The sequence below is a fragment of the Ixodes scapularis genome, unplaced genomic scaffold (assembly GCF_016920785.2).
Source record: "Ixodes scapularis isolate PalLabHiFi unplaced genomic scaffold, ASM1692078v2 PGA_scaffold9__187_contigs__length_104089568, whole genome shotgun sequence".
Lineage (NCBI taxonomy): Eukaryota > Metazoa > Arthropoda > Arachnida > Ixodida > Ixodidae > Ixodes > Ixodes scapularis.
The window spans coordinates 35,604,797-35,624,617 of NW_024609884.1; the positions used below are offsets into that span (position 1 = coordinate 35,604,797).

At 50.2% G+C, this 19,821-nt stretch overlaps 1 protein-coding gene across 1 annotated transcript in view; it reads right to left on the reverse strand.

Annotated features, from left to right (window-relative positions):
• The window catches only part of LOC8030154 (BMP-binding endothelial regulator protein), a 251,568-nt gene that overhangs the window by 89,410 nt on the left and 142,337 nt on the right, over positions 1–19,821 (reverse strand). The window contains exon 5 of the mRNA XM_029971089.4: positions 19,642–19,735. Coding sequence (XP_029826949.2) covers positions 19,642–19,735 — 94 coding nt within the window. The remainder of the gene's footprint in view (positions 1–19,641; positions 19,736–19,821) is intronic.

Consider the following 19,821-nt stretch of genomic DNA (forward strand, 5'->3'; position numbering starts at 1 on the left):
CGAGCAGGCTTATACACCAACCTCCGCTCTAATGAAAGGAAACATCAACTTGTCAGCAATTTCCACTGTGGTGGTTTCGAGAAAGTTTTGACGGATGACTGTTTCAATAATATCCTGGCAGATATAAGGAACTACAAGTGCTTCCAAGGCATGATATGTCGTTATATAGACAATTGCAAGCATGTGCAGCATGCTTGCACGCATGCTGCACACGTAGCATTGGCAAGCTTGTAAATAAATGCATGCACTTGCCAGCACGAGCATAAACACGGTGGCGGCCAGATGCACTGCTTGCGATCGTCTATTGGCGGTGAGAATCTCGCTAGGGGCGCTTCTGTTTCCCTCGGGGTAGTGCACGTGCTAACAACCACGCGGTTATGCTTTATTTTCATAGTGCATAGAAGCTTGGCATTGCACGTGCTTGCACCAGCAGAGGAAGTTGAAGTATCCTCACTCTGGGTTGTAAAAAAATCCCACCAGGCGGCGTTACCCAAACTTCTCGCCGCGAATAGGGTGTATTCACTGGCGGCCATAGCTGTGCGCGCGACTGCTGAGCGTGTGCTGATGGCGAGATTCCACTGTTGTTTTACAACGTGCATTCCACAGATTGCCTGTCTTAGCAGCCCATAAATGTAAGTTCGGTCTGAGCATGCGCTCTATACCCTGTTCACCCTTAAGCTGAGATGACGGCCAAAGCTACAAGCGCGAGCTAGCCCGCGCTTCTGGCTTTCAGACGTGAATATCTAGTGCAAGTGCTCGTTCTGCGGAAGAACGCTTCAAAGCAGCAACATCAAGCTCTCGTGCTTGTGGCATTGGCTGAAGTCTAGACTTAAGGGTGAACAATGTGGCGTCCAGTGAACTCCTCCCCTATTGGGGAGGAGATTGAACAGTCACGCCTCTAACGGATAGGCTTTAGCTGTGTGGGCAATAAACCAAATTTTATTGCTTGTTGTTGATCAGAGAAATCGAAGATACTTTGAAGGCCGCTGCTGCTGCGACCAAAACACTGGTCAGAGCAAAGCGCTCGTGCCCACACCGTGCTATATAAAAAAAAGAAAATAGACGGTGTTCAATTTCTTTGTTATGCTGAGTTAGTAAACACCGGGCTGTGAAGACAAGCTCGATAAAGCCCTTCTATAGTTCAATCTGCTGCCCAATGCTGGCTTCTTATACCCTTGTTACACGGGCACACTAAAGGGGTATTCACACGAGGGAGAAAACCCGGGGATTTCTCCCCGGCACGCGCGCATCACGAGATGAAATCGCGAGGCTTTTGCACATCGCAAAGCCTGACGTTTTCGTCGTGGGATGCGCGTGCCGGGGAGAAATCCCCGGGATTTCTCCCTCGTGTGAATACCCCTTAAAGGGGTATTCACTTCTTTTGAAATAGCTGTCCGAGGGCATAGTGCGGCATCTGTGCTGCCACGTAACCGCAGTTAAAGCTGAGTTAACCGCGGTTAAGTGTGCCCGTGTAATACCCCTGTTACACGGGCACACTTAACCGCGGTTAACTCGGCTTGAACTGCGGTTACGTGGCAGCACAGATGCCGCACTATACCCTCGGACAGCTATTTCAAAAGAAGTGAAGAGAGCGCGTGCACTGCTTTGATGGGTGCTCAAGATGCTCAAGCGCACGTTCGCCCATAGCTTTGACTGCATAGCCGCAGAATGTTGTCCGCAAGTATTGTGCTCTAATTGTAATTTAGCGTAACTGCAGTTAGGTGTGCCCGTGTAACAAGGGTATAATACCGCTGTTACACGGGCACACTTAACCGCGGTTAACTCAGCTTTAACTGCGGTTACGTGGCAGCACAGATGCCGCACTATACCCTCGGACAGCTATTTCAAAAGAAGTGAAGAGAGCGCGTGCACTGCTTTGATGAGTGCTCAAGATGCTCAAGCGCACGTTCGCCCATAGCTCTGACTGCATCGCCGCAGAATGTTGTCGGCAAGTATTGTGCGCTAATTGTGGTTTAGCGTAACTGCAGTTAAGTATGCCCGTGTAACAAGGGTATAACAGGGGTATAAGTTACAGTTAGCGCACAATACTTGTGGAGAGAGAAGTGTTGAAAGGAAAGGAAGCCTGGAACTCAATACTTGTGGACACCATTCTGCAGCTGTGCAGTCAAAGCTATGGGCGAACGTGCGCTTGAGCATCTTGAGCACCCATCAAAGCAGTGCACGAGCGCTCTTCAGTTCTTCTGAAATAGCTCTCCGAGAGCATAGTGCGGTACCGCGTAACAGCAGTTAAAGCTGAATTAACCGCCGTTAAGGGTGCCCGTGTAACAGGGGTATTAGTCGTAATCGAACCACTTTGAACGTCTTCCTAAACACGCCAGAGCCGCTGTTGGCAAACGTGTTGAGTTGCATGTTCCGTTCACTGACCACTCTCAGGTTAAGCTTTTTCGACAAGTCCTCCTTGATAAAAGTAGTCTGGCTTCCGCCGTCGATAATACCGCGGTTGTAAACACTGCCTCTGGTTAGTAATAGCTAGGGTGTGTACTTTCAGGTGTTTATTTGTGAGAAAAATCGGCAGATGTTTTTCGGTGTTTATTTATTTTCAAAACACCGGTGTATTTCGGTGGAACGTGTTACGACGAGGCTAAAATCGGTGATTATCAGTGAAAAAAAAAGCGATTGATCACAGACAAAGAGTTCCAATTTTATTCACATAGTTCATACACTTCTTCTCTAGGAAGCAACTATTTCTCACACTTGGTTATCATAGTAGATGCCAAGCCTATTTTCATGCTTGCATCTACACGCAAGGAACGTGCTGCCCTCATGGCAGCACGTTCCTTGCGGTTCGCAACCCGCAATTATGAAAACGCACGCTCCTGTACGACACGGACGTTGGCAGTGTCTTCCAGGAACCAGACCAACCTCTGAATACATGGCTTGAACCGACATCACTTGGCCAGACAAAATGAGGAAAAGGCACGTGAGAGCCTACCCCCCACCGCGTTAATATTTCCACAAAAGGGGGCCATGGGAGACACAATAGGTGAAAGGCGTATGAGAGCTTAGCTTCCACTGCGTTCACTAGACGCTTTTGACCCCCAGAAAGGAGGGCGGACTGACGCCACCTGCAAGCCCTGTATAAACACTGGAAGAATGCAGGATCCACGAGATAACACGTTTGGTGAACCTCTACGGGGAAAGGGTTTCGCTAGGTCGGAAACTAGCAACGACCGGTGTTTTTCGGTTTTAACCAGGGCGAAAATAGCCAACCACCGGTGTCTTTCGGTTTTAACCGATTTTATATTTTCGTCACCGACGGATGTTAATCGGTGTTTTTCGGTTAAAACCGGAAAATACACACCCTAGTAATAGCCCAGCTCCGGAACGTTTGTAGTAGAACACTCGGAGACCGGTGCTGCGTTTCGCTACCTCTTCTAAGAATGTAGTTGGTCTCTCCTTGAGCTCGTTGAACTAATAATGGTTTCCGCCCAAGAAGATTGCACATGGATGAAGCATGACGTCCATTACACCCGGAGCATCTCGTTTGGCCATGGCAGTCTTTCGATCGATGTCCTCGTCTGGTGCAGCGAAAATATCTCATAACTTGCAACAACCTTTCTTTTTTCTCGTTTAATGGGATCTCGTAGGTGCAGGCGGCGGTACAGTGATTTTGCTTTTTGCAGAAAACGCATATGTTATCTGTTCTGGTGGTGTGCAGCACTAGCGTGCGTATATGGTGGATAAACGGCTTGTCTTAAATTGTGAGCCAGTTCCGTCATGATTGCTTGTCTTTTCTCAGGCGGCGCTGACCGTTCCCGGCTCTCGATCTCTACGCGTAGAAATTATAGGGGCTTTTTCAGCTCCTGACCTGCATCCAATGACAATGGAGAGCTGGTGTCTAAGGATGCTCCACTGTCAGTCGTGCGAGCACTCTCCTTTCTTCTTGCGGAAACTCTACGCTGTACCTCATGGCTGTTTAGTCGATGTTATCCCAGAACTATGTCAGTTGGTACTCGGGAGACTGGCTAGAACTATGTCCACCATCATGGTGGCTTACGTGGCAGTCAAAACGCCCAGGGAACGTAAGCCGCGAATGTTTGTTTGGAAGCGGTCGTATATATTTCGTAGTCCTTGAATATCTTTCGAGCTGCTCACGTTGAATGCTTCGTTTGTCTCCAAAGCGTTCAGATAGAATTTTGGTGCCATCCCTGTAGCACACTGCTGTTGCCTGCAGTCCTGAGATTGCACTGGCGGCTGGTCCAGTCAATAGAGAGGGTGAGTACCGAAATTTCTCGCCTTCAGTGAGCCGGGTGTTGCAATGCACTGCGGCGTCGAATTGCTCCCAGAAATGTTGCCACTGTGTGAGCTCCCCTTGGTAACGTAGACTTTGTAGTTTGGGGAGCTTCACTCCGGTGGCCTGGGAGGGTTGGTCCTTGTCGCCGTCGGCTCCCGCGTGGGCTGTGGTCGTGGTCGCCCGTAGACGCGCGATCTTACTGCGTACATCGCCGAAGGCTTTAGCCACTCTGTCTTCGTAATCTGCGACAGCAACGTAGTCAGCTTCAAGGTCAGCATCGACGATGTACGGCTCGATCTCTACGTTGACCTTGCGCAGTTCTTTATTTCTGGTGATCAATCTGTAACGTAGGTTCTTGAGGGAGTTAACATCCAATGTGCTTGACGGGCGCAGTCGCAATCTCGGTGATGATCTTCGTGTTCTGACTCCGTCGAACCCTCCGCTTCGTATTCAGCACATCCATCCTTGGGTTGATTCTTCACGTTCAAAAGTCCCGGGTTTCGGCACCAAATTGTTGCGTTTTGAATCGCTCCTTAGCTCTATGAATTTGTTGGTGATGGTGAGATTGTTTAACGTGAGACTGGACGACCGGCTTCAGTTGAAAAACCGTTTACTCGAACAAACACGTCCGCTCTGTTTGCGCTCGTTCTCTTCTAGTACCTCCAAGTTAGAATCCCAGCCGCTTTAAATATTTAACAGTGTCGTCATTGATCGCTTTTATCGGAGGTTCGTTTAAAAACCCTAGGCGGCATATGACAAATTATATATATAAAAAGACAGCTGGGAAAATTTATGAGAATGAAGTGTGCTTGCTGTTCGTGGAAAACTGTGCCTTCGGCCAGACGTCACGCTCATCTTGCCAAAACAATAATTCTCCACTCTGCCTGACAAGTTGAGAGCGGGACGAAGGAACAGGCGTCAGAGCCTGCAGATCGCTTTGTTGACACAAGCACTTGTGCGAGAGAAGTATACCTTCTAGAGCCACGCACTCACGCACTCACAAAGGTGCACCTCCCAAAATGCCGCCGAAAACTCTTGAGATCGGGTAGAGCTACTGGAAGTAGGAATGATTGACAGCAGCCTACACAAAAAGATACAGCTATGTAAGCAGTGCCGGAATCCAATCACGACGCTTCCATCTACTGGGCAGGAAAGTTCCTCGATTGCTCCGGCGCCGCTAGCCATCTTGATTGAGTTTACGCCAAACACGTCACAGCGCAAGTCCCGGACAATCACGGCGTTGACGTTCATATGATAAGCGCAAGAGGAATGAAAACCCGACGAGAGAAAAAGAGAGAGGCAAAGTTTTGAAATTACGACAGGATTCATTATGCAAGACGTCGTGACAGCAGCCCTACTGCAGGTATACTTATGATTTGTATACGGTAGGTGACGGCCTGGCGAATGTTACTTTGTTTGGGTGTAGATTTGTGCATCAAGAAACAGACCACCCAGTAACATGCTGAGCAGTGCGTAGACATCCTTTTTTTGTGTGTATGTGTGTGTGTTTGGGGGGGGGGGGGGAGGGGGAAGGCTGAGGTGGCTGGGATGTTTATGATTTGGGGTGCGGAGAAGGAGGGTCAAAATGCATGTGTATATTATAAAGCCGGGCTTTTTTTTTTTTTTTTTTTTTTTTTGGGGGGGGGGGGGGGGGGTTGAAGCCCCATAAGCCTTCCCCTCGGCTACGCCACTGACTGAGTGCATAATATAGCTGTCATCTGTTGTCTAGATAACGTAGCAACGTCATAAAGTTGAAGTCGTTGACCTCTGCAGTTGGGGGATGTGTATGGTTATATACTCTGTTTCCCCTTATGATGTACCGCAGGAAAGGCTACAAGCGCGAGCTCCTTGCTCTGGGGCACATCTCGGCGGCACAAGCTCTCGTGACTTAAGAGCGGCTGCCAACACTATAAGCTCGCGCTTCTAGCTTTCGCTGCGGTACAACATAAGGTGAAACGAAGTATAGTTCCTGACAGGATGAGAACAACAGAGTGCCTATTTTGGACGCCCGGCCTTGAGGACGTGCGTGCTGCCTTTTGTCCTGCTTTGGCTGCGCATGCACGCGAGAAGCTCACGAGACGCCGAGGTGTTATCGTAGGTGGGAAGCTCCAGCTGGAGGCGGGACAACGGAAGTTCTTCCCTGCCGTTCTCACTCTGTCACTCACTGTAGTCATCAGTACTTGCCAATGATGAAGGATATATCTCGCAGGCTTCTCCGTTTCTCATGGATGCAATATGAATTCTTTCAGGAAGCTGCGCGCCAGACGTCTCCACAATACTTCAGTTTTTTCCTCTTATTATTCAAATGGCTCGCTTAACCTCGCCACTGCGAACGCATGAAATGTTCTTCTCTTCCTACACTCAATGTTGTTAAGTAGCTTCGCGAGGGCAAGGCCTCCCGGAAAACAGGTGAAGGGCTGTAATGGCTCATTCTAGGCTCGGTGAAAGCTCTTATAATGCAAACGTATTCCTTCTTTTTACCTTTACTCACAATTGTAATCCATTAACCACGTTAAGGGCGATTGACTGTTCGAGGTTGCATACTGAAAGCGAAACACCACCTGTAGATGGGAGGACGAACTATACCCGGTTCTCCTACAAGAGCCTCCCGCTTTAGCTTGGGCCTAAAGTTATCCTCGCAGGCGTGGATGCGCAGCAGGGCGTACTAAACCTATTTTTACGGCTTAATCGATGAGAAACATACCACTGAAGCGAGATTCAAAAATGCTTCAGTGCCAGGTAAAAGTAACGTCTCGGCTAGAGTTATTCAAGCACAATAATTTCCGAACTCACGTATCTACACTCCCCACTTAAGCGCGGTCTAAACCGACACGTGTTCTGGATTCGTATGCCGGAACCCTTATGGAAGCCCGCTTCTGGTTCTGAGGTCACCGCTCCGTTTTTACGGGTTCCGGCACTATACTCTGTTTCATACTTAGCGTGCAACGCTGTCAAAGCTACAGGCGCGGGCGCGTGGCTTCACCTATGGTTTTGTTTGCGCGAGAGCGCGTGCAAATGATCAACGAGATCAAGCCCCGTGCTCGCGCCTGTAGCTTTGACAGCGTTGCACGCTAAGTATGAAACAGACTATAGTATTTGGAGTTCAACTATCGTATTGTGACGTAGGCGTCCGTACTGAGGGAGTGGCCAATCACGGAGCGCGCTTCCTTCCCGCCGTTCATCGTCTCTCACGCCGTCAACGCCAGCGACGCCGAGCCCACTGTGGCCGATCCCGGCCGAGTCGCCGAGCGCAGGGAGCGGGGTCGCCGGGGTGCGCTGCTGCCGGCTTCTCGCAGTGATTTCTCTGCGCCGAATCACGTCTCTCCCGTCGCAAATATATGTCGGTATTCGCTTTTGTGCGCGGTAGTTTCGGCATGATGACGTGAGAATTGGCCTGTTCTGCCGACGACTGTTCAATGTCCCCGCGCTTGGTCGAGCCGAGTGTGTAGACGAAGTGCCCGTCGAGACCGAAGGAAGGTTTGTCGGCGCCGCTTCTTCGTTCGTCAAGTTGCGTCGCAAACTCGTGGTGGTGTGAGCTTCCCTCGCGGTGGTTTCTGTGGGCGGCGTGAACCTGTTGTACTCACCACGTGCTCGAGGGACGCCACCACCGTGCTGTCTCAACGGACTCCGTCTACTCTGCGGGCGGTATGAAACGAAGGATGCCTACTGAAACGTCGCCTGCAAATAAAGTATTTATTCGCCTGTGAAATGCTGTGTTCGTGTAAGGTGTCGTAGTTTGGGATCAGTCGCGTGGTAAATCAGGCAAGCAATATCATTTCCTCGTCCTAACATTGTCGCACATTGAGGCTTCGTGGGACAAAGTTATAATCGTTCACTGCCGTCACCCTTTTAGTTTCGACGACAGAAAAAAGAAAATTCTTCGTCCCCCTTCTCAGTTTCGCGCCACGTAGTGGAGGTACTTTTGCCGCCTCGCGACGATGTCGTTCAGCTCGATCGGCACCGAGTTTCGCGCCTGAAACCGATTGACGTTACCGATGTCGCCACGTCGTGGAACAGGCTACGCGTGATTTTTTCGACAGCGGACGCACTTGTAGCGGCCGTATTACAGCCATGGCCGCAAAGTATACCTCGGCCAGCCTCCGCCGCGCTACGTGTCCTCTCGCCCGTATTCTGAATACGCCCATGTTTTCGAGTGGCCTTCCAAACCAAGACGTACAATCCCTCCGTATTTTGTGCGCTTGAACACGTTTTTTGTTTACGGGTTCCGGCATACGAATTCGGAATACGTGTCGGTTTAGACCGCGCTTCATGCAGAAACTTGGACAATTGCGTCCCATACCCTGAGGTCACCAACAGGCAACTTGATGCTTTCAACAGTATACCGTTTAACGAATAGACTTCCACACTGCACAGAAGTTCGTACAACTTCAAAAGTTCATTGGAAACCTAGTCACGTAACATGGACATCCACCATCTTATATTCTGGAAATGACTTTTGTACAGTCTCGGCACTGGACTCCGTACGCAAGCTCTCTTAATTTGATTTCAGTTTAAAGATCTAGGAAAAAGGGGCCAAGGTTCTTTCCTGTTTTTGTGTCTTTTTCTCTTCGTATACTTTCACACTAGCCCTGTACAACGTGTGTTGTCTGTGTTTCTGTAACTGTTTTTCTTCAACAATAGTGCTGGCAGTTATATATATATATATATATATATATATATATATATATATATATATATATATATATATATATATATATATATATATATCGTTTATACGATTTCTCCATTACATTGGAAATGCACTCCTCTACTGGAAGTGGTGTAGCTTTGAGCTTATTTACATTGAGGTTAGACAGACAGAAGGATGATTACATCGCTTATCAGTGAAAGGAATTATGACGGCGATGATAGCATATTGTCCGAGGCTACCGATAAGAGCGAACATTTCTCAGTTCGCAAACATTTGAGGGGGTATGGAGCTCAAGAGGAGGGTATGTTAGGGATGCGTTGAAAGTGAAGTGAGGAAGAAAAAAAAAAGGGGGGGGGGGGTTATAAGTTCCCACTAGTCCCGCTTAAAAGAAGAACGAGGCTTGCTTTAGTTCCCAACACATTGCTTGAGAGAAACTGCGTGGCCAATGGAAAACGACCAACCACCCTACGATCGTTCAAGCATTACAACCACTCGATAAATGAAAAAAAACAAAAAAACAACTAGGGACTCGATTAGATTAAAAACATTCTGCTGCTCACGAATGCGTTAATATTTCAGGCATTTGGAGACATCACGCGCCGACATGATTCGCCAAAACGTTTGCACACGTTGGCTAAGGCGCACCAATTCACTGGCCGAGGAGCGCAGTATAGAGACGTTGGCTGGCGCTCCATCGCCATCCGTGAGGATAACAGCCTATGTAAGCCTCGTGAAAGTGCGAGGTCCGACTGGTTCTTCGAGAACCCCGACAACAAAGCAGAGACCGGCGAGACAGCTGAACGCTCTCTTTGTACGAGCAAAGATCTCAAACTCTGCCCAGGTCGTCGGAAGGAAGGCAGGCAGGCACACCGTTCCACGGCGGCGCTACTTAATAGCCACTCTGATGGTCCGAGAATGCGTCCCGTTAGTCGAGCGCGGGCCGTGGAGATGCCGGCAATCCGGGAGCGCCCGAGGGACAGCGCCCTTCGGGGAGGTGCGGTACCGGCTCCTTCCACGGGTCAAGGATTGCTCGACTTTGCCGCTCACACCGCTTATGAATTATTCCCGGCCCGTGCACGTCTCGCAGGCTCATCGGGATTCGTCCCGCGACGGCGCCTCTCAATTGTCCGGCACTCCGAGTCCATTTGTTTAGCCCGCCAGAGCGGGCCGCAAGAGGCGTTCCCCGGAAACGCCCGTGGTCATGTCAATAGCCGAACTGGCTTTTCTTTGTATTCTTCGCTCGATGCCAGTTATCAGCGCGGGATATTACGGCGCTGGCCAAACGCGTGCTGCGCGAACGAGTTCTTCGACTCCCATATTTCCAAGGCGTCGTCGGACGCCTACTCCAGACCCCCGTGAGTCAATCACCGGCGAGAGAGACGTCCTATGCGCAGCCCGTGCAGTCTGAGCAGACAGTCGTTTGCAGGAGGCGCGCAGGCACAGTAGCAGCGGACCGCTCCCAGCTTTTCCGACAGGCGGCTGAACGAGACGAGGTGTCGAAAGAGCCCCCATAGCATCGTCTGTCTCGTCAAGGGCAGCGCTCCACAGGCGTGGGTGCCGCCGAGTGTGCGCCCAGACGACACTAAAGGCGCCACTACAGGGCGTTCCGTGCCACGGATGCTGCCCACGAAGTGTCGGCTGCGCTCTAAACCCATCGATCGGAGTCAGGCATGCGCTCACACCGTCGTCGCGCAGGGCATATAGGTCCGTCAAAAGCGCAATGCGCCCATCACTGCGTCGAGCGCAATATCAACTTGGCCTCGATCTCCTGCTCCGAGTTTCCGGAAGCGATTGACGCCGCCCCCGAGACACGTCGGAAGGAGGCTCGCGGCGAGACTCGTGCCAACGCAGAGGGAACCTACATCGGTCACGTGGTCGCGGCGGGCAACAAAGAGGCCGCCGCCGACATGTTTACGGCTATGACCTGGGATTATTATTAGAATAGTGCAAAAGGCGATCCGTTCCTCGATAGCCGTGCTCGTGCACGAAGTGACTCAAGGCTTGCACTATACTCCGTTCACCTTTGAGCTTAGACTGCAACCAATGCCACAAGCACGAGAGCTCGAGGTCGCTGGTTTGACGCGTTCTTCCGCAGAACGAGCACTCGCGCTCGAAATGCACGTCTTAAAGCCAGGAGCGCGGGTTAGCTCGCGCTTGTAGCTTTGGCTGTAGTCTCAGTTTAAAGCGACACTGGCACGGTATTTATGCTCGCCAAGGTTTTCATTTGTACATGACATATGAGAGCCCAACTACCCAGAACGTAGTTTGCGGCTCGAAATTCGTTTTCTTTCCGCCCGAAAACCGCCGATCGAACTGGCCTGTTTGAGTCGCGCTCACCCTCTTCTCCGTGGTCGCGTGCCGTTTCCTATGGTTTAGGACACAATCACAAAATATAACCAAAGTAGTGGGTCATCAAAGGCACACTCAACGCTAAAAATATACAAAATATATGATATCCATTTTTTTTTTGTGACTTGTAAAAAACTGCAAATATGTATTGAACCATGCATGGTTAAAAGCGCTAAAAAGACGTACACAACGTAGAAGACAAACACGGGCGCTACTCACAACTGTATTACAGTTCAATACAGTCAACACCAACTATATAGCCCAGAGAAAAAGTTATTTTGCAAATACGTTGATTGAAAAAAAAAAAAAAAAAGTTCTACAGTTATGTGATTTTCGATAGCTTTCTCCCCTATATTTCTTCCTCCTGCCCAGTCCAGTTTCGGTTTCGGTTTCGGCTTCGAGCAGTTACGTTGTTTTTTTTTTCTTTTTTTTACTTTATTAACATTATAAGTGACGCTGTAGCAAAATATTGATTGGGAACTCTTCTGACACCAGATCGCCTGGCAAGAAATTAAAAAAGAACAGCATTTTTTTTTTTTTTTTTTTGGGGGGGGGGGGGGGGGGGGGGGGTTAAGGTTGAACGGACTATAGGGACACGTGTGTTCCGTCCGAAAAAGAGCGCGGATTCCGAGGGAACAGCTTTTTCGGTAGGTCGTTGAAATTGGCAATCGAGGTCGCTTTCGCGCTCTGGATATATTCCTAGGGAAGAGTGAAATCTTCCCGGGGGTTTTACGTGTCAAACCAACGAGGACCCCCCCCCCCCCCCCCCCCCCCCCCCCTTACTCACTTCAGTCAGCCTCCCATCGTTCGAAGCGCCTTCTAGATTTTCGTTTACGAACGGTGTGCTCCATAGAGTACAGTGGAACGCCATCTAGACGCTGAGCTTCGAAACGTACGTACCCTACAGAATACACTGCAGTTAGCACAACAGCCGTCCAGCGTGTCGAACGACGGGAGGCAAGTCGTGGTGAGTGAGGGGGGGTACTACTCGTGCATACAGCCTGTATGAGCAGTTCCGTAACTGAGCTAATCTAATAACGTTGCCTCTGCGCAAGACGCAAACGAACTTGCGTTCCTTATATCCCCGACATGCTGCGAAACGGACGTAAGTACTCGAATAAACGAGACGACGATATAGATGTTCGTGATTCGACACCGGAAGATGCGTGAACTGCACTCGTCGGACAATGGTTGTCCGCGATCACCTCGATCGCGTTCGTCGCTGCGAGACCGTAGCTGAACTGCGGTTCGGCCCGGGGTTTCGCTGGAGGGGCCCCCAGATAGGCAGGGCTCTGACCGAGCAAGAGACAGGGGCCGGTCCGTCTGCGGAGCGTTTGTCTGGGAGTCGGAACGGGGCCAGACTTGGCTCTCCGTCGGCGGGGGGCCCTAAATCACGCACCGGCGGCCCGTGCACGGCTGCGAGGCTCCAGACAATCCCCGTGCTGACGCCTGCGAGTCGCCGCTCTGCCGATCCCGTCCAGGAGGCGACCACCCTCCCGATCGGCTGTCGACCACCGCTCGCAATTCGCCGAGGCTATAAGCTCACGTAAGTACGACCGGTAGTAGGACACGAGCTAAAGAAACAAAACAAAACAAAAACAAAAACCTTATATAAAAATACAAACAAAACAAAAACGGTAAAATAGAAAAAGGTTTTTTTTTCGATGTTTTTGGAGGTTACTTTGTGGCTGATATTGCTTCGCTTTAGCCTTTTGGCCCCGCCGACCCTGGAGTAGTAACTGACATTCATTTTTTAGATATCACAAGTGCCCAATTAAGACGCCTGTACCATAACTCAAAAAGACCTATGCGTCGATTTCCCTGCAGAACACGGAGGCAGCCAATCACTGGGAACTACAGAAGAAACGTTGAGAACGCCAAAACTCAAAATACAACTAAACATGAAAAAAAAAAAAAAAAAGCGGCTTGCGTTTGGGTAGCCACGTCAGCGGAATTGTGTTTACATTCGTGACCGATCGGTGCGGCGAAGAAAATTCCCGAATTTTAAGAATGTTCGGAGCACAGCACGCGCCCTGAGCACTGCCTAATACAGGTGCGTGGAAGTGACGAGCATTGGTTGCGTGAATCTGCCAGACAACGTGACGATTCGTTCTGACTGCCAATCTCCCACCTGATAATGGTAACAGTGTTTGGCGAGAGTGAAAATTTTGCATGGTCGCTTTAACAAATTAAGTGTGTAATTAAAGGTCGCATGTAAACACCGTGTCCCTAAAATACCAAACTTAATAATAATAATCGTAAAATATATATAATCGAAACGCAGGGCAGGAGCGAACATGAGTCACGTTGCTTCACCCAACTTGCCCGGCGCCCATTGCTCAAACTTCCAAATGCCCTAGGTGACGTAAGCAAACTTTTCTTGAATTCACAAGGAAATGAGAATGATCACATACGAAAGGATGCGTCAACAACATTTTAATGTCATTTCTATCGCGACAAAAGGAGCGGACTTTATAATTGCAGCGGCACTACCTCGTCATTAGCTCACCCGAGAAAGGAGGTGCAGTCGCGAGTATATGCGAGATTCGTTTGAGGTAATCGAGACGTGTACACAGACGTAATAACGTCTTCTTTGGACAGCTGACCAGTCTAATGTCGCGCCGATCTGGCGTTGGGGAGGAAAGCGATCCGCGCCTCCTCCCTCGGAGTCCCCCGGGCTCAGCAAGCGTAAAAAAGCTCGTCCTCCCGATTGTACGTACACATTGTTGAGCGACGGCTTTCTGGTATCGGTCTCTCTTTTGGAAGGCTGCCATGCGACGACGCAACGGTGGCCACACGTTCGTTGCATAAGCGTCGGTCAAGTCCGTCCACACGCAGCGAGAGCCGCCGCAGCACGTCGTTTATGAGCACCTTCTCTCCGTTCCTCGAGTTCGATAGAAATGATGCCAAAGCTGCGAGCAGCTTCGGAGAGTTGCGTTGCCTTCCGAGAACAAAGCCAACGGAGATGGCCGTCTCGTTTTCTTTGGGCAATATTTTACTTTATGTACATGAGCTGGCGGGGAACGCGGGAGCGCACACCTCAGACGGTTTGGCGGCAGACTTTCCCCGACGATGTACGCACCAGCGAGCGCGACCTGTCCGGACAGCGGGACTGGCGCATCTGTCAGCCGCGGCGCCCAAAACAACCACGTGAAGTGGGTTTGACAAGCAACGAGATAGGAAAACCAAGTTACACCAATGACGTACGTGAAACCCGATGCTATACCGAGGCTCATTAATAATCAGGCGGCTCTACGCTGCTCTTTCACCTCAATGCTGACGGAACGGGCGCGGCTCGCAGCAAGTTAGTGGCAGTCAGTCGAGGGAAGTAAGAGTGTTAAGGAATTGTTTCAAATAGATTTGCTGCCTGTAATACCCTGGTTACATAAGCAAACGTAGCTACAGTTAGGCCTAACTACAGTTATCACCTTATACCTTTGGACCACTTTCTTTGGGCACACGCGCGCTGCGCATCTTGAGCGCCCATCAGAGCTGTGCACGTGCACTCTTCACTCGTGAAAAAGGTGTCCGAGATTATTGTGCGGTAACTGTGGTGAAGCATAACTGCAGTTAAGGGTGAACTAACTGGTGCCACTGTTTAGGAGGTGGGCTGGTCTGACCACTGTAGCGACTTGCAGCAACGGCACAGTCTGTTTGTGTTTGCGTCTGCCTTTTTAATTGTGTTTAAACTGCGTTATAATCTCCATCTCCCTCGCTTTTTTATCTTTTTTTCATCACAATTTTCTTTTTTCTCCTTTTATAATGTAGTAGGCCGACATTAAACGCTGGTTGACTTCATTGCTTCTAAGCTGAGGCTGCGTGCAAAAATGAGCTGTATTAAAATGAATTGTTCGTAGCAGCTGGCGTAGCCAGGAATATTTTTCGGGGGGAAGGGGGGGGGGGGTTGAAATCTGCGCCTCCCCTGACTAAGTCACTGATCCGTAGGATCCGATGCTTTCGCTCAACACTAGCAGGGTTATAGGTGTCTGTGATAGTCTGTGATAACCCTTAGACCTAGCTGGCAAATTATTTGTGGCGCTGCGATACAGCTTCTTTCTTTGTCTCTTTCTTTCTCTCTCTCTGTCCAAATCTCCCTCTCCCGCCCCCCCCCCCCCCCCCCCCCACCCCCCCAGAAAAAAAAAAGGGACATGGATTGAGTTTTAGTGTTCGGGGCTGCTGCTCTGGCGTCAAAAAACCCCCTCCCCTCTCCTCCCTCCCACCCTCCCTCCCTCCTCCTCCTCCTCCTCCTCCTCCTCCTCCTCCTCCCCCCCCCCCCGTTTTGAGGCGCACAGAAAAGCGGCCAGTTGTACACCGCCCAGCGAGCAGTCGAGGGCAGACAATGGGATGCGCGTGAAACTTGCTCGAGGCCGCGCTCAAATCGGCCGAAGAATTGCTTTGACCCTGGCGAAATAGAAGGGTCGGCGCCGCACATAAGCAAGCGATCCGACGGGCGGATCATGGAACTGCCTGCCCTCCCCCCGGCGCCCCAGACAGGAACGAACTAACAAAAAACATAAAAGTAGAAGAAAAACAAGAAAACAGTGACGCCGCCTGGAAGGCAAATTAAATTCTGCCGCGGTGCATTACTGATGTGTTAATCGGCCGATATATGAAAGCAGCTTCCTGGACGGACGGCAGAACGTGGAATAGCGACGAGGAAGGAGGAAGGGGCCAGCCCAGCGGGCGTCTCGCTCGCTCTTCGTCGAGGGTGGCTGGACGGCGCGCCAAGCCATTCAAATTTCAGCTTCGTGCGTGCACCACGAGTGTCGGTCCTACAAACCTGACGACGGGGCTGCTGGGGCCGCCGCCACGGGCAAGCTCACCGGCTGCCCCTGGCCGCCTTCGAGTACCGCAACGCGAACTAACTCGGTCAGCATGCTTCTTCCAAGCGAGTCGTAAATGACTCAACGAACAATTTAATGACAGCTAGACTCCATGGAGCGAAAAAAAGAAAAAGAAACTTTCAGCCTTTCCACTCTGGTGAAGAAGGAAGATCAGCGGAGCTGTACAATGGAAAGTAATGGCCGGCCGGAAGTCGGCAAGCCAGAGTTGAAAGGCTGCCGCCATCTATGGGCGACGGCGGCAACCAGATACGTGGCTTGCCGCCGTCGCTCATAGATGGCGGTAGGTGTCCAGAGTTCGGTGTCTTCATTTCATTGCGGCGGACACGATCCTGGGGAAACTAGATCTTAACAGCTCCGCTGTAAAAAAAAAAAAAAAAAAACAGTCGCCCGCCGGCTTTCGCTCTGCGCATACAGCGTCAGAACAGTCATCAGTGCCATGTTGCGCCGCGGGCGCAAATGGAACGTGCTGCTGGGCCAAGTTCGTTGGTTATTCACCGGGTATTCGCTCCATGGAAAGTTGGGCATTAAGAACGACATGTGCACACTGACAGAGTGAGAACGGCAGGGAGGTCTTTCAGTTGTCCGGCCTCCAGAGCGTGCTTCCCACCTTTGACAAAGCTCCGGCGTCTCGTGAATCTCGAGGGTTCACGCGCTACCGACGCACCACGGAAGGCAACGAGCGCGTGCTGAAGGTCGGGCATCCGAAAGAAACACCCCGCCGTTCTCATCCTTCCAGTGACTATACGTCAGGTGAATATAACGATGCGCCCTACCGCTGATCGAGGCCAATCCAGTGCTCGCGGGGAGTACTACTAGTTCCCGGAGGGGGCTGTTATAACCTATACTTCAACTAGCGTGACAAACATCCGAGGTTTGCACGTGGCGGCAGGCTAGTTTATTCGGGATTCCCCACTTTCGAGGTTGTTTCAAAATTTCATTGCAGTTGGGTGGAGAGGAAAGGTGCGTGTGCGTCTGAGGGAGGGGGGGGGGGGGGGGGGGGGGGGGGTGAGGCAGCTTCCTGATTGCACGCGATTGGAGAGCCGATTGCATAATGACCCACGTTCAAAGCAGAACTTCGTCTTTTTCAAGGTTCTTGAAATAACGGGATTTGTTTAATTAACGTGCGTCGTTTTTCACTGCAGGCGCGACTTTGTCTTAGTGCGTCGCAACTACTTTGCTCGGTTTTAAATACATCTTTAAAAGGGTGAGCACTCTTGCGTAGGATTATTGTACTCCCGAATCGATAATGAGTCAACGCATTTGGCATCGATGGTATTTGTAATATTTATTAGATAAATTGGAAGCAAAACATTTTATTTTAAGAAACGAACGCATATGCTCAAACCCTTGCTTTGGTTTCATCCTGTTAGCCGTCTTTGGCAAAACCGTCTATTTTAGACAAGAACAGTTATGTTCTAAACACGTCTAAATTGCGTTAAGTTATGTAACATCGGACTTATAAATAATTTGAGGTTTTTTTCACAGTTCGCTGAGCTGCACCCCGTAAGTTGCGGTGATTGGCTCTCTGAGTGTTGTACAAAAAAGTAGACGCATGTTTTTTTTTTTTTTTAGAGTGCACGTTTTCGAATAGTGTCTGTTGTTCTGCTCAGTTTGTTAAGCTAGGCCGTACATAAGACGCGAAGGAAACAAAAAAACATAGAGTAGTAAAAAGAAAATGACAGGGATACGTGTCATTTTCAATCCTTTCTCAACTCTTCTCCACCTTTAATATCTACGGTTTCGCATCAGTTTCGGGACAACTACGTCACGATATAGTGGTCCCGATTTGCAGACCCGGTGATGAGCGGTCCTTCTCGAGACGTTTCGAGCGGGAACAACTTTTTATCTGGACACACACGCACGCGTATACTCTTGCGCTCACACACGCACGACAGAGGGAAGGAAAAGGTGTCACCGATGCTAGCGCACAAACAGCGGGGTTTGACTTTGCTTTTTTCCTTTCACGAACGATTAAAACATACTCGAGCGATTTTCGCAGACAGGCCACTATAGCTCGGCGAAAATCTCGATCGACTCGTCGACCGGCAAGCAGTGTTGTACGCGTTAGCGAAAAAAAAAATAACGAAATACGTTACTCGTCCCTTGCACATTAAAGGAACGTGTTACCGGCCTACGTTACCTCCAAAATAAAAGGAACGCGCTACCGCTATAAAAAAGTAACGCACGTTACTTATGTGTTACTTTTTTTTTAATTACGAATTAACACGTTTTACTGTTTCGACGGCACAGATGTGCATAATAAGCGCCATATTTCAAGAAACGTGATGTTCACGCAGAAACTAAATATAATTACCCTATCTTTTTTACGGTTTCACCTAAATACTCACGAGAAAACCCAAAGAAAAACAAAAACTCAAAAATTTACATAACTTGGTGCCTAAAAAAAAATTTTTGTTAAGTATTTGGAAGAAGTAACGAGTAACCTAAATATGTTACCCGTTACTGTTTTCAAAAAGTACCGAGTACGTTACACCGTTAGCGGAAAAAAGTGACGCGTTACCGGTAGCGTCGTTCCTTCTACCGCGTTACCGTCAACACGTCCGGCGAGACACCTCAGGCCGGCGCCAGGCGACCGGGAGTAGCCGTTGGCTCGGAGGAGGCCTCGCCGGGCACGCCGCCGCCACGTGGCGAGCACCCGCCGCGTCCCTGGGCCATTCCAATGGCGTTCGCGCAGCCCTGGCCAATAAATCTGCGCAGATAACGCGGAGAGGCAGCCACTGCGCACGGAGAGAGGCACGACCGAAATCGCCGCCATGGGGCCAGAGGCGATCGGCTTGGCCACTGGCGTCGCATGTCGGCCGACCGAATGCAACCGGATCGGCCGAATCACGCTCCTTAGTGACGTAAATCCGAGCAACACATGTCCCCACGGCACCCGCTTTCCGCACGGCGTCCACGTGTGTCTCTCGGAGGTGTACGCCGTCGCGAAGGTCGAGGCACGCAATTCGACATTGTCACCGCCAGCGTTTTACGACGACCCAAGTGGCTTTTGAACTGTCTACAGCCTCCGGCACGGCCTTTCAGCTTTCAATTAGGCTTTAATGTCACGCATTCCAAAAAAGAAAAGAAAGAAGTTTGTGAGTTTGTGAGGCGAATGACGCAACTCAGAATATGATTAGACAAAACAATGTGCGATGCGCGAAGGGACATTGGGCATGACGTTCCACTCCAAAGTATACCAAGCAGCGTGCTTGTGCGCAGACAGGTATGGGTTCCCGCTACCGTTTTCTGCTGTAGTCGCGGAGGACAGCAAAATGGACATCTACACTCGCCCGAAGGAATAGAGATATACGACCGTCCAATTCAAAGAAATCCCGACGGCGTTTTGAAACACCTTGACACGCGAGAGTTGTCTGAACGAGTGTTTCGTTTCCTTCTATTTTCTTTCGTCTGTTCACAAACCCTACGAGTTTCCCAATTCGATTGCGGCGGTGGCGTTACATGAAGATCGCCGTCGCCTTTTGTCGCCCAATCGAGCGCTACAGCGTCGAGGAAGAAAGCGGAGAGAGAGTGCAACTTGCCATCGCAGTAAGGACAGCACTGCCCGTCCGGAGGTGGCCGAGGATTTTTACAGTTGATGTGGCAATAGATGCGGGACTCGGTGATGACGCCAGACTGCAACAAGAAACGACACCAGGAATGATAATTCAAACACACGAGCTTCGCTAGTTAGTACGGGTGCGCGAATAGCGGTTCGAATG